Source organism: Hirundo rustica, chromosome 9, assembly GCF_015227805.2.
Source record: "Hirundo rustica isolate bHirRus1 chromosome 9, bHirRus1.pri.v3, whole genome shotgun sequence".
Classification (NCBI taxonomy): domain Eukaryota; kingdom Metazoa; phylum Chordata; class Aves; order Passeriformes; family Hirundinidae; genus Hirundo; species Hirundo rustica.
The window spans coordinates 21,946,904-21,962,190 of NC_053458.1; the positions used below are offsets into that span (position 1 = coordinate 21,946,904).

General features: G+C 36.7%; 1 protein-coding gene and 1 long non-coding RNA gene across 13 annotated transcripts in view; one reads left to right on the forward strand and one right to left on the reverse strand.

The window, feature by feature from the left end:
- Positions 1 to 15,287, reverse strand: part of LOC120756726 (uncharacterized) — a 187,954-nt gene that overhangs the window by 134,774 nt on the left and 37,893 nt on the right. The window lies entirely within an intron of this gene.
- LOC120756725 (uncharacterized) overlaps positions 1 to 15,287 on the forward strand; it is a 61,591-nt gene that overhangs the window by 28,204 nt on the left and 18,100 nt on the right. For 4 of the 10 annotated variants that reach the window (XR_005702227.2, XR_005702224.2, XR_005702225.2 and 1 more), the window contains exons 2-3: positions 1,784 to 1,896; positions 7,649 to 7,766. Coding sequence is in view for 2 of the 10 variants with exons in the window: in XM_040073331.1 (XP_039929265.1) it covers positions 2,058 to 2,148; positions 7,649 to 7,766 (209 nt within the window). In the remaining 8 variants the exon portion in view is untranslated. Of the gene's footprint in view, positions 1 to 1,783; positions 1,897 to 2,041; positions 2,149 to 7,648; positions 7,767 to 11,693; positions 11,793 to 15,287 lie in introns of those variants that run through there. The other 6 variants (XR_005702226.2, XR_009208137.1, XM_040073331.1 and 3 more) reach the window with 4 other exon arrangements.

A 15,287-nucleotide genomic window follows, 5' to 3' on the forward strand; every position in this document is an offset into this window, starting at 1 on the left:
CTCACATTCCTTTGGCTGATCCCACTATCCTCCCACTTGCTAACACCTCTAACACTTCATAGCCAGCCAGTATCTAAATTGTTTTGGGTTTTTTATGGGGGGCTGCAGTTAATGACTTAGGTAAGAGAAGCAGCAGAGAATGAAATAAGAATTATGAACAGTTACAAACATGCTTCATCTTATACAGCTGGTAAACTCATTCTTCAGAGTAGCATTACAAAGTAATCTTTACCAAGAAAACTCAAGTTAGATTACAGAAAAAGTGCAGCAGTGAAAAATATTATCACTTGATTTCACATATGTTCCATCACTCACCTAACACTATTCCTATCTAAATACTTCTAAAGATTACTTGAAAATCAAATGTTAGCATTATTTCAACCTATAGAAGCTGTTGAAATTCAACGTGAAATCTTGCATCTGTGTCTAATGTCTGTCGTGCAACTGAGCTCATGTTAATGGCTGCATGTCCAGGCAGTGTGAAGCACAGGGCTTGACAAGGAAGGAGACTTATGTTTTACTTGGCACTGGTACAGCATAGGTCTTTAGCATGAAATTTATTAGCGTTAATGGGCATTGTGTAATTAAAAGCACCGTGCTTTAATGCCCTGAGGAGTGATGGGGCTTTTTTCATGTCCTATAAAATAGACAAATAAAAAATGTGAGACTTTTCAAAGCTATTCAAAGAATTCAAACGTGCATGTTCTTCTATTAATCATAATAGAGAAGGCGTAGCAGAACAAGATGGATCCGAAATTCTCAAAATGTCTTCCATGAAACCACAAGATGGTTAATACTAGACACCAGTTTTTTTGAGAACACGCTGTGTAATTACAGCATTTTTCAAGGGCACAAGTTCTTCAAAAAGTAATCATTAGACCACTGAAAAGTATAGATTTGAAAAAAAATATTTTTAGATCTAATACACCATACTTACTTGGCACTAAACTTGTTTGAAGGAGTCCAATTTAATAAAGTAGCTTTGAGAAACCACTCAAATATTTGTTACTTGAGCCCTGGCATTTTCTTTCCTGAATGCCAAGAATTTAGGCTTTGAGAATCCCATCACCTAACCCACTGCACTTCAGGGATGGGGGGGTTTATGTAGCATTTGTGTAGTTCCTCATGTGCTTTTGAATATCACAGGCTGAGAGTGGAATAATATTCAGAGCTACTAAAAAAGTGCAGGAGTGTTGCGGGTGTCATCAGGATTGGTGCGTATCAGCAGTAAAGATCAGATTATTACCTAGACCTGCATTTCAGTAGTTAAGCAGGATTAATTTTCTGTAGGAGAAAATTAATTCAGAATTACACTATTGGAAAAAAAACAACACACCCACGTCTAGTATTTGATTTTTCAGAAACTGATCTTGCCAACACTTATCTGTACACTGCAAAATAATCCTGGAGCTCATTTTCTGGCAATTTTTTCTTGTTTTATATGTCTGAATGATCCCACATGGACAGCAAGTCAAAACAATGTGGAAAAAAATACCACTGATGTAACTATTTATGATGTTTAAACTATTAAACATGTAAGGCTTATTGACAGCATTGTGTCACATCTCAATACTCTGAATAATCTAATTTCACTTGGAGTTAAATTGAAGCAAAACCTATTTTATCTGAAAATCTGAAGTTAGTACAGATTGTATAAAACCCCTAAGACCTTTACAGTGACACTAGCAATTTTTCCTTGGGGAATGTCGAGATCAATTATTGGTTGATCTGTTGGACATATCCTAACATATTGAACAAAATTCTTTATTTCTTTGTCTTCTAGACAGATCACCACAGAGCTGCAAACCAGCAATGAAGGGAGCTGAGGGCAATTTGACCATCATCCACTGTGTCGGTTCCCCAGAAGTCGATGAAACATGTAATCAGGTCTCCAAGGTACATCCCAGAGATTAGTTGCTGTGCCATTCAATTAGTAAATGATTAAAACAAGATGTTTTCTTCGATTACATTAAGATACTGGCAGCAGGGAGGGCTATTACCTTCCATCGAAGAGTCCACCTTTCTCAATTACATAGTTTATTAACACATCATTAACAATGTGCCACCTCAGCCAAATGATCAGTGGTCTCAGGTACAAAGTAAAGATCTTTACAGAACTCCACCATCTGCCTCATTTGAGCAAATCAAGTAAGTACATCTGAATCACTGATTGCACAAAAAAAAATTTCAAACGCTAGTTTTCATCTTCAGCTTTGTGCCTTTTTTGCCAAGCCCATAAGCCTTCTTCTGAGAAATCAACAAAACCATATAGAGAGAGTTAAACAGAGAAGTTCTTGAAACTGAAACACTTTTCTTTTCAAAAGAACAGGAACCTCGGTAAATGATGCCTTTTAATACAGCACATGAAAATTTCAATTATGGAAATCATTATTCTAGGCACTGTGTGCCATTTTATATTCCCAGCAGGATGTTTTTCATCTCATCAAGAGTTTCCAAGGCTGTTTAGTGCTCCTGTATATGCAAAACACATTTACGGGCCCCCAAGAAGATCTGTTAATTAAAAAGCCTAGTCAAGTGGTCAGACAGACTGGAACTTGAGGATTATAGGTAAGAGGGATGAAATGAAGGCTTGGAAATTATAATTTCTCTTTCTGTGGTAGCAGCCAAAGCAGCTGTTATAAACTGGGCAAATTAAAGATGTGGCTGACTAAGCCAGCAGTCTGGAAACAAACATTGCAAAAACATAACAGCAAGTCGTCTGCACCCCACTTTTAAAAAGCCAAAAGTGCTGACCATTTCTTTTTTACTCTTCTCTTCCTGTTATTCTGATCTGTCACAAATATCCTCCAGCTGGTACCCTTCCAGCCCTTGTTCACCAGTTCTAGTTTCCCACCCCCGTCTGAGGGAGTTAGTAGTAATTCCCAGGACTGTGGACAAGTGCTCCATGGTGGGAGTAGTTAGCGAACAATAAAGGACATGTTTAAAAGAACAGGTGAAATAACAGAGTTGAAGTTCTTTTTTTTCTTTTTTCATATGAGAGCTGTTCATGTAAAAACAGTCTTTTCATAGTGAACAATATTTATCATTCCTTGAGAGCTGTTTCATCTGCCCAGTACAGTCAGCATCTAGGCACAGAAAGGTCTCCAATTATAAAACCCAGATTGCCACCTCACTTTCCAGACACATTTATTTGGTATAGTAGATAATAGTCTTGTAATTGACTATTTTCAGGGAAAGAACCCAAACCATCCAACCCTTCTTCTTTCTAAATTTTCTAGTCTGTTTTCACAAATATTTTTAAAAGGGCTAAAAAACAGTTTTGCCATGAGCTAATGAGGTTATACATATTTTTTCCATTTCAGAAAGTGATGAAGGATCTATGAATTACTACATAAATAAGTTACTTAAAGACCCCAAAAAACATCCCAGAACAACCCTTTGTCTTTTCTCAGCAGCAGATACGGACTTCCTTTAGAACCAGAATAAACATTAGCTGCTTTGTTTAGACAGCTTTTAGGTCAGTGTTGCCAAGCTAGAATTTGTCTCAATTTATATTAACATAGACCTGTGGCCTATTTTTGATCTCATTTTAGACATCATCATGAATGAATACCTCCCAATCTATTTCCTCTGTGTTTATTTGTATTCAAGACAAACTCATCATTTCAGATTTGTGGTAGATGAATTTTTAAGTGTTGCCATTTCAATACTACACTAACGATGCTGTTAATAATATTGCTGCATTGAAACATTGCATCTGATTTGAGGCACACTCAAGCCCTTTGCAAACAGTTATTCAATAAATACATTTGAAAACTGTTTATGAGATTCATACCATGAATCTTTAACAGACACAAAACTGATACAGGCAAGCTGAGTACTCCATTTTTTATCAGAAATTAGTTTTAGGTGGCATGGGGCCTTTTTCTGATGCTTTTACCTGAAACAAATCAATTGCAATTTCGCATTTTCATACAAGTCTAAGAGCATGATAGACCAGAAAAAGAATTCTAAAGGTTAAACCCCATATTCAGTACAGTCTCTCCCCCGCCTCTCTGTTGTAGTGGGTATTTGAGGAGGTTCTTTACATCTCCTCCCACACAGTTTCTCTGCTTCATAAGCAGAAAGCAGCTGCTGGTTCTTTCAAGTCTAGCGGTTAGTTGACATTTACCAATAGTTAATGGTTTTCATTCTACCTTAGCAAGGAAAAGAGCTAGAATATCAGCTTTAAAGAGTGAATACTAGATCTTTATATATCTCCAAACTGGAGGGGCCCACAGCCAAGTTTTTGGTGGAACTTGAGGAAGGGACAAAAACAATGCTCTGAACCAGCACGGAGAATAGAACCAATGGGACCTGGCTTTACTGTTAAAATTCTTTCCCCTGGAAAACACCTCAATGCAACCTTGACCAGCAGTGTTGATTTAATTATTTCCCTTTCAATCCCACTCTCTAAAAAACTGCTGCATACAGTGTTGGCTACATATCTGACTTGACAAACTTGTCAGCATTATTTAGAAACTGCCATAAAAAGAAAGAAAAAATCTTGCATAAATACCTATGATATGATGCTTTGATGGCAGAGATGGGAGGACTGAGAAAGGTCTAGGATACAGCACAGAAAACACCATTTTCCAGAGCAGGGAGAAAAAACCCTGCTGAAACATACAAAGAAAGATGTTATGCCCTGCCAACACTGCATAGCACATTCACGTGAAAGGTGAATGTGAAAAATTTAACTCCCCCATCCAGGCTGTGACACAGCCTTGATGTCTGACTTCGCTCCCAGATAACTGCATTGATGTGACTCGGTTTAAAGTTTATCTTTCTGAAGTTTATCTTGAAAATAATGAAAATTATGATTTGTTATATGTATGAAATTATTATCTCAAAATACAGATGAAATATAGTATTGTCCTGGCCACTATTTTAACAGTGGAATACTCTTGCTAAAATTATTTTCAGATTTGCAGGTACTCTGAAATCATAATAAACAAAATGTAGTTGGAGATAGCTCTCTTTTAGGGCAAATTTATATAAAAGGGAATTGAGAAAACAGAGGTGATCCAATTAGCAAAATTCCCCCCAAATCAGGAGGTAAAAAATGTCATACTTGTATTTGTTAACAGCTTGCTAAAACCCCCATTAAACCTAAACTCGGACTCAATTAGCTGGTAATACTGTGTTTATTTCATGGACTTTTTCAGAGCAGAAATCCCGAGTACAAAAGGTTTTATCTGATGATATTTACTAACAAAGAGTTTTAAAAGGGTAACATTAAGAGGATTGCTGTAGATGCAACAAAAAGGAACTTGGAACATGCGATTACTGGATGACTCCAAACTTTACCTAATGTGTTTAAACCCACAAAAGTAAACCACCCCAGACAGCTCAGCACACAGACAGTGCAAGAAGACTGGTTTTTTCCAGGTGTAGGTCAGGACATTTGAAGACATCGATGCCTGAACCTCGTTTTTTTTTCCTAAATCAAGGCTTCCATGACTGAACATCATAGAGGCAGTTATAAAAATCATCCTGGCTCACAACATCTGCAGGAACTCAGTGGTGCAGCACTTTGCTGCACACATGTTAAACAGGCAGCACTAAAAACTATGAAAACAGTCAAAGCAAAATTAAAAAGTATTTGGAATAAAGAATTTCACATCAATAACAGGAAGACAACATGGAAGCAACATTTTCTGCAGGTCAGCCAGCTAAAAGCAGTAAGAGAAAAAGCAGTTTGCAGCAATCCACACACAATAGATCTTGAGCATTACTTCCTTTTATCATGTATTGCACAGCACTAGATTTTTCTAAACCGCAACCAAAGAAATACTTTCAAGTCCATCCAGCAAACATCTGAATGACAGAGCAGACTGAAATATTTCCAAGCGATCAAATGTACACCAATGGCTACCTCTTATTCCCTTGAATTAAAAGTGGAGAGCAGCTTATCTGAAAAGCAGAATCTAATGAAAAATGATCTTTTCTAAGGAATAAAGGAGAAAAGCACCAATCTTTAAGGTGGAAGCTCAGCTGGAGATGGACTGCAGTGTCTGTTTCTTTTTGCAAAGTAATCATTCAGAAGCACGTTCAAAACCACATTTAAGTGGCAAACATTAAAACATGAAGTACCAAAAAAGAGGATTGTGGGAGCATGATCCAAGGACCACCCTTCTCCACGCACCAGTAGAAGCTTTAGGGAAAATCAGACATACCTGTATTCAAGTAGATAAAAAGGAAAAGAAGATCTGTAGTATCTTACCACACATGTTTTTAGACAGATATTTGACTGATTTCAATTAGCATCTGTACTTCAAAAGAGATGATGTAATAGAGCAGCTAAGATTTTTTCATGTTTTGTATGAATGGAAAAGAGATCCAGACTTATCAGACTGATTATTTTCTATTCTTCCATAGAGACTTACTGTGACTTTATGAAAAGGCTTTCTTTTTTCCCCTCAAACTTGTTTACTTCTGTTTGGTTTTGAATTTTTTAAAGAAGCCATCACATTTTCAACATTAGGTCATAGTTTTTCACTATGCACAAATGAAGTCAAATAGGTACAGGTACAAGTGTACAAACAGCAAGGTGTTTCTTTGTAATATTCAGTGGAATAAACACAAGAATTTTCCATGGCTCCAGAGCTCTTCAGCCACAGCATCCTCCTTACATACGGATACAGTTCCTTCAATTTTGTTACTAACAGCAAACTCTATTATTATTATGCTTTTTTCTTTACTAGACAACATGAACTCTGGATCTATGCATTACTGTTAAGATTGATTAGAAAATAATATTCCTGTCTCAGAGAGATAAAAAAGATTTTTGAAATTTTATTATTAGATTATAGAGAGGTATGTCTAAGTGATTTTTTAATTTTCTCTTGGGAAAGGAGTTTATCATAAAAGAAAGAGGAGAAAAAGTAGGCAGCACGATCACTTTCCATATAGATAGTCCAGTCATTAGGACTTTCACACACAAAGTATCACAAACCCACGTTTCCAGGCCCTTCTCCAAGGACAACAGAGCTCTGACATTCCAGAGGCACACCAAAACACCAGGCCATCAAACCTTCTAGGGCAGCAAGGGGGCTTTTTTTCCTTTCCTCACACAAAAGGCCTTCCCAGAAGAACTTCCACTAAAATATGTATTTCTTCAAAGCCTCCTGCATTTTCCCCACAGAGGAAAAAGCAGATTAAGTTTTCAACCAGATGTAGTTACAGTTTTGCATAGAACTGCAATTGCAGGGAAAAACTAACACAATGAGGAAAAAAAAAACCAAAAAACCCCCTTCTTCTATAAAGTTCTAGTAATACCTTTAATCATATTACAAGCTTAATGCATTACATTAATTTTTTAAATTAACACAGTTGGACTTTTAGATCAAACAGAGAAGAGAAAAAAGATTGTGATCCAACCAAAGCATGTTATAAAAACACTGCTGTTCAAAACAGCTCAAGTATTTTCTTGTGCTTGAAGACTAACAAAGGGGTTTTCCCTTAAGGCAGTCATTAGGTGTTTTGTCTTTATTTTTGTTACTTTTTTTTTAATGGTAAGATATAATTTCTACCTCTCTATTAAATACATTCTAATCTGTATTCCTGTGGAGAGCAATTTTCTTAAGACAGTTTTTTAGCTATTAGTTGTGATAGGATGGCTTTCTCTTATGTTTGCATTTTGCAGACCACAAGCCTCAGAAGACACTCTGGAAGAAACACACTGGGCCAACCCATCCTGTTGATATGACACAAAGTACAGTCCAGTTTGGTATTCTTTCCACTCTGAAGAAGTCTCACATCAGGTAGTAGAAGCTAACTTATTTCTTTGCTGTTGAATGACTACCTGTTCTTTTCCCCAGCATTTCCCCCTTAGGCAAAATTTATTTTAATGTTCTGGAGAACCTTTAAACTGCTACTGTCCAAGATCCACAAATAAGATGTGGCCATTCCACCCAGTCTGGGGGAAGAAGGGGGCTGGTTCTGGAGAACCCACACCTTCCCTTTCTCAAAGAACCAAGGAAAGTCCATTAGAAGCAACAGGCCATGCAGAACACAGGAGAGAGGGCTAATTGAGTTTAAAAGCTGGGTAGCTGCAGCCTCATTTAGGAAATGCCTCCAGACTTGCTCAAGAGTTTAGTAATCAACCTAGACCACAAAGCAAACTGAATGTTCAACTCTACATGCCCAGAAGGGAGAGAAGATCCTTTTCCCCATACTCCTAAGCCCATGTTGTTAACCCCTCCAATCTTTCTCCACAGAGAAGGATTCCAGGAATCATCTCCATTTTTCTTATCCTGAAGGCAGAACTGCATACTGCTAACAGTTTCTATAATCTTGATTACAAATTTCTATTGCAATAAAACATCAGTATCATTACATGAAATCAAGAGTCCATCTTGCTAAATCTTGTTAAAAAAAATTAATCATTTTCAGCCTAAGCCAATTAGGTAAATAGAAATGGCCACAGAGAGTTTCAGAATGGAAAAAAACCACATTTGATCTTTTCTGCCACAAGTGGCAACTACAGTTGGTACGTGAGAAGCTTTCTGCCCTAACCAACTGATCACTAAGGCATTTAAATTATCTGAAAAGAAGATTTAAAATGGGAAAACCCACAACCAGAATATCCACAGTATTTAACGGAGCTATTAAGTGTGGAAGGAACCTGGGACCAGCCCCCAACCCAGCCACAAACACATTCAAGAAATTTGAACAGATGCAACTTCGACTATAGTAGGACATATTCTGAAATAATACCAAAAATATGAGAACAACCACAACTAAAGTAGTTCTCACAGGCTTTGTTTTTACTGACTCCAAGCTTTATTAAGCTTTTAGTGTCCTATATAAACAGTTCCATGAAACAACAGGAGAAACACTGAGGCTGAACATCTAGGAACTCTTACATAGATAGGTTTATACACGAACTGCAGTCATGACAAAAGCGAGAAGTTGCATGATTAAAGTGGAGGGTCCAGTGCCCAAGTCCACCCAAGAACAGCTGAGAGAACTAGAGTTACGAACTCTGGAGGCTCAGGGGAGAATTTATCACTCTCTATAACTACCTCACAGGAGGCTGCAGCAGAGCATGACTGAGTGTCAAGTGTACTTTTTTTCCCAAGTAACAAAGTGATAGGATAAGAGAAAATGGCCTCAAGTTGCACCAGGGGCCATTTAGATTTGATATTAGGAAAACATTCTCTACCAAAAAGCCTATCAAGCATTGGAAAAGCATTCCCAGAGAAGTTATGAAGTCACCATCCCTGGAGGTACTTAAAAGACATATACACATGGTGCTCTGGAACAAGATTTAAGTAGTGTCCCTGGCAGTGTTAGGTTTGCTGATGGACAGTGATCTCATGAGCCCTTTCCAACCTCAGTTATTAAATGAATGACAGGCTCAAATCACAGGCTCTGTTACATGTATGCTGCTTTAGATAATGGTTAATTCCTTCCTTACCTGCCACTTAAAATGTCATCATTTTATTCTCAAATCCAAGTGGTTCTTGCAATCACCTGGGCCATATGAATGCGTTTTAAGACTGAAATCCATAATATAGTTTCTTTCCTAATGTATACACACATTCCTGCAGCCACAGTGAAAGTATTTCTACAGATAAAGCATTATGAGAGAGCCAAATTTTATCCTTGCTGTCCAACAGTTACAGCACTGCTCCATACAGCAAAACGGGAACATCTGGAATTCTGCTCTTGTGAGGGCAGCTGGGACTGCACTATTACATCAGGAAATGAACTGTGCTCAGGTTATAAAATATACTTGGGGCTGTTCACAGAAAACTAACAACCATCCTGGTATTGAAGAAATTACTTGTGTACAAGGCACTTACTTGGAAAAAATTGTCAAAGTGCATAGTATATTTTTCTGACACATAAAAAAATGTGCAGATTCACTCTATATTTTAATCCCATTGAGTGTGAATAGTTCCCTTTCATTTCAGAAATTATTTCCTAAGTAGAAAAATAGTGTGATAACCAAACCTGCCTCTAAAGAGAGTTTTTTCACTAACTCAGTATGATCTAACTAAAAATAAGTTTGGGTAAATGCTAGCTATTACTTCTCTCAATTTCTGCTTTGGTTTCATGTTACTCCTCAGAGTTTGTGGCAACAAGTGCAAGACAAATAATTAACTTCTCTTCAGACAAAACTGAAAAGTACTGATTGGAGTAGCCAGGAATAGTGGCCTATGCAAAATCTTTCTTTGTTAATATTCTTGAGTGTGGTGGTTTGAAGTGGCTTGGTTTTTGGTTAAGGGAAAAAACCAAGAAGGCTGGGCCAGTGCTCAACCTACTACATTGAGAAAGAAATAAACAAAGACAATTGCTTCCAGTTGGCCAATCGTACCATTTTTTATTTTATTGAGTATTCTGATCAAGATTCCTTCCAAGATCAAAACACACATAATATTCCCTTTTTTGCACATGTTGGCATCAATATTTTGGGAGAACCTGAATTGTTCTATGAATGCACAGGTTTAGTAGAAAGCCATTTTGATGAACACAGATTTGAAAGACCCTGTTTATAAACACTTGAGACACTAGATAAAGAAATTCTCAATAAATTCTTCTGCTAAGAACCAAAGATTAAGTTAATACAAACTTAATAAGAATAAATTAACTATTCTTCTTCAATTCTATTTACCTTCAGTATTAAGTAGATCCATGTCTACTTTATACACTTTGAATTTCAGGTATGATTTGTTTTTAAGTGAAAACAGAAAGACACCTAAATACCTACATTTACCACTCTGTACTATAAAGAGAAACAACTTTCCTGAAACTGTGTACCTAGCTGTTTAGGAACTTTTAATATTTCATTATAGTTCATGGAGTATCAGTTGGTTTTCAGTTTTGTTAACACTGCATGAATATTTTGATAAGAGTCCATCCACATAGCCAAAATTGGAAACAGCTAAGTATTTACATGGTGTAGTACCATGTACACACAGAGAACCAGTTTAAAGGCAGAAAAAAAGCCTAAGGGAAATTTACAAAGGCATTTGTAAAGAGATAATGTAATAATACAACTATTGTAACATCTCCTGCTAGAAGTGGTGGAGCACTTTAAGTAAGTTGCACTTATACAGCATTTCTTCTCCTCCTTTGAAATATGTTCTAAAAAACCTTCACAATTAACATATTGTATAAATTTTCAAGATTTTCAAAGACCAGGAACTGTTTCTGGAAAGACTCACTCCAATTTGGCAAATAATTAGAGCATACATTACACCAAGGTGCATTAAATGTTTGACATCTGTGAGGGTACAGAAATGTACTTACAGTGAAGTTCAAGAAGCAAAACAAAGTCAGATATAATTTTAGATGGGGGCAAGAAAGAAAAAGGAATAAAGAGAGCAAGGGAAAGGACAAGTCTAAGTGGCAGAAAACATTACAACAGCCAAGTGGAAACAAATGAGATATTATAGCTGGGGTGCAGTCACAGGACTATGTGTAACTCTGTTACAGCTAAACACCAAGAGCTTCTGGTGAAACTAGTTCTGTGTGTGACTTTAGGAAAAGTATAAAGAAGCATATTCAAAAGACAAGGGGCACAAAGAAAACACAGTCATGACTACTGACAATAGCGAATTCTCTACTGAATGTGTGAACAGGACATGAGTGAGGCAAAATAGAATCAGCCTCCCTTTGCCTGGGATTTTTGCAGTGACACAAGCCAAGGAATCTAAACAGAAAATGTCTGTCTGTGCTAGGAGAGGAAGAAAAAACACCACAAAAACAAACTGCTTTCCTCATGGAAACTTTGGACAACATTTGGCATGACAAGTTCAAAGGGCTAATTCATCTGCATTGTAAGTACCGACCCAAAGATTTTACAGTATTCCTGTCTCTATTGTTTTCTGTGCCATTAACGGCATTTAAATTATAGACCTGCTGTAGCCATGTAGTCAAAACAACCACATCACCCAACGACAGGCTGTATTACAATGTCAGTGTGTCTGGGCTTTAGCCGGGCTTTCATATATTCTACTTCTCTTCAATCACCCTTTTTCTCTGCCAAAGGATAGATACAGGAGACAAGTCTGTCTTTAGCACCACAAAAATTTCTTACTCAGGCAGCTGCAACACTTCATTCATCACATATCCAAGTCTCCTGTTTGCAGCAATGAAATTTTCAGACGTACAAATAATACAGAGGCAGATAAAAAAAATCATGGAGAATTTAAAACGAAAATACAGGATATTGCTAGAGAGTCAGAAATATGCTTCAAAGCAAACTAATTTCTTCTAAACTACATCAGGTGGGATTTCTTGTTTCTATTGGGTTATTTTGAGTATTAGGTATTTTTTGTATTTACTTTCAGTAAAGTATTCCATATTTACTGAAATACTGTTTCTCAGAAGCATAATACTGTATGTATTGACCTTTACATACAGTTATTAACAATGAAAAATACTGATTAAATAACAATTTATTCTTTGATAGCATCTTAAAAGAAAATATATTGATATTTCTTAACAATTGCAAGGCAATTCTGAAACATTTCTTTTTCTAAATTATACTACTAGAAAGCTAAACTGGTCATAGCAGGTCACTAAAGAGCAAGGTACCAAATTCAGAATTTTAGCCAGCATTTAAAACTTTTTTCAATCTCAAAAACCTCAAGCAAGCTATTTCAAGGTCACAAAGCTCTTGGGGGGTGTGCGGGGGGACATCTGCTCTTATAAGCTGGTCTGCTGCTTGTAGCCCTCAAATGGACAACTCCACTTAAGATGAAAGATTTTTACATGGAACAATCTCCAAGATTCCATTATTTCCTACTTTCTGCATGTGCAATTCATAATTTCAAGCACCCACAATATCAAAGTATTCACAGTAAGAAAAAAAAAAAAAAATCACAATATTTAGTCAGCTAATTTTACTCTGTATTAGCTTATTTTTAAGGCCATATGCAAAACATCAGTGATTTTTGCTTATTAAAGACAGTCTCAATTCAGAAAAGCCAGATATCAGGAATTCATGAAAACTTTTGTGCATGTTCTAAACTTGCCAAGAACACCTAGGGCAACTGAATATATTTAGCAGCTCAACTAAAGTTTTAAAATTGTTTCCATCGAGCAAGGGAAGACAAAAATTAGTCTACAATTTTCTTTCAAGATCTTGGAATTATCTTATTTTTTTCTAAATGAAAAAAGCATTTAATATCTTAGTGATGTAGCTTCTTTATTTCTTTGTTTTCCCCTCCAATGCCACATGATTTATCTCCTCCCACACTCCATTTTCAACTTCGTCCCAAGTTACAATGATTTGGCACTGTACAGAGGACTATGGAAGCATAACGAAACTCCACCCAGCTTTTCACTCATCCTTTCTCACAGTCAAACCACTGCAAAAGGCCACCACACTATAGGCATTGGAGAAAGTCATGTGTATACAGGAAGATCCCAAATGTTTGGGGTTTTTTTCAAGTGTCAGTAGTCAAAAAGATATATTTATTATTCCTGACCTTTAGAACAGAAAGCTCAGTACAATTCAGATACAGAAGTTCTTCTCAGACAGCTGACAAACATTTAGATGTAAAGCTCCTTTAAAGTCTTCTGCTGTCTGAACTATCAACAGAAGGGCCTCTGATGCAGTTCAATCAAAACCCATACACAGCATGACTGAAATCAGAGACCCTCTGGAAATAAGTGAGGTTGGAAGGGACCTCAGTCCCTCACCTAGTCCAGTGTGCTACTCAAAGCAGAGAAAATCTTGGCACTACCCTGTGCTGGGCAACTTGTCCATGTTTCAAGTATCAGTAAGATGGAAGACACCAGCCTCCCCTGACATGTCAGTAATAATACAAGGCAAAATTTTATATATTTACTTGATAAAAAATGTACATAGGAGCTTATATCAGCCTGTGACTGAATTGGAAGAAATGTACATTTAACTATTCTTTGTGACACGCATTCTCCTTTGTGAAAAGAAACAGCTGTGGTATGTGAGATACTACCCATGGTAACCACTGCTAAATGCACTCAATTTAGACCAGACCACTAGATAATGGTGTATTAGGAGACTTGGTACAATCTCCGAATCTTGATATGGACAATCCTTTGCAAATACTCTTAGTTTTTGAATCATTTAAATCTGACCATAGTTATCAATGCCTCACTAATATTTAATTTCTTATCAATTATTGTCATTCAGTACAACTGCCTCAAAAGCTCTTAAGGAGTTGGTGGAGTCAGCCTGGACTAGATTCATTCCAGGTACTGATGGTTTGCTCTAACAATTCAAACAGAAAATCCTCCTTGCACAGAAGTAATCATCCTTTCCTAAATTCAGCTTTAAAAGTCAGCACAAGAATTTCCACTTAACTTCGCTAAGAGGAAAGTCAAATAACATCAGGCCCTTTTCAACACCTACTTTGAAGACATACTGTTTAGCTCAGAGCTAGCCCTGGAACAATTCACTGTTTATAAGTGAGTGTGACAATCCCCCCAAAAGAGTCTATTAAAAGATATTCAGTTTGAATTCTCAAAAACTGGAGATCCTCTGCATAGTCTACTTCCTTTAGTTGATTCAGTAAACTTGATCTCTAACCTTTAAATAAGGGTTAAAATACCAGATAGTCTCTTCAGACATCTTCTTAAAAAGATGTGGTATTTCCTGACAACCATTTCATTCATACTTGAAAACAGCTAGCTGTAACCTGTGTTTCAGGTGTAGAATGAAAGGACTTACTTGGGAAAAAGTAGAATACCTTTTTGCTCTATCCTGTGCTGCAAACTGGGATAGCAGGACCATTTTTAGACTTACTGATATGTCCTATTGATGAGGCAATAGGAAATTCACTGAGAGAATAGGAAGGGGACTGCATTCGAACACTAACCAAAGTGAGAATGATCAGTACCCTCTGCATTCTCTCTTACAAATCACCAGTCCCCTGTTAAACTACATATTTCCAAGATTTTCAGGGATATTAACGACTGAATGCATTCCATTTTACAACTTTTTATATATTTTCATATCTTTTTCCTTTTAAATCGAAGGAAAACACCATTTTATTATTCAGTTCAGGATGTACCCCAAAGAAATGGGTGTACTGTGTTTCCACTACATGCATTCTTCAATACTTGTGTAGAACAACATAAGATTAAATGTTTAGGTCAGTATATTTTCTAGCAGATATTATTGATGGAGTGCTGACAGAAATAAGCCTTTACAAAAATCAGTATCAAAATATTTTGATTTTCTTCTCAACTACATGGAAAGTTTTTGCTCTGTGAAGTCCAGCAAACAAACAAAAATATTTGACACTGTAAAATCCTTTTCCACTCTTGACCATCATAGAAAT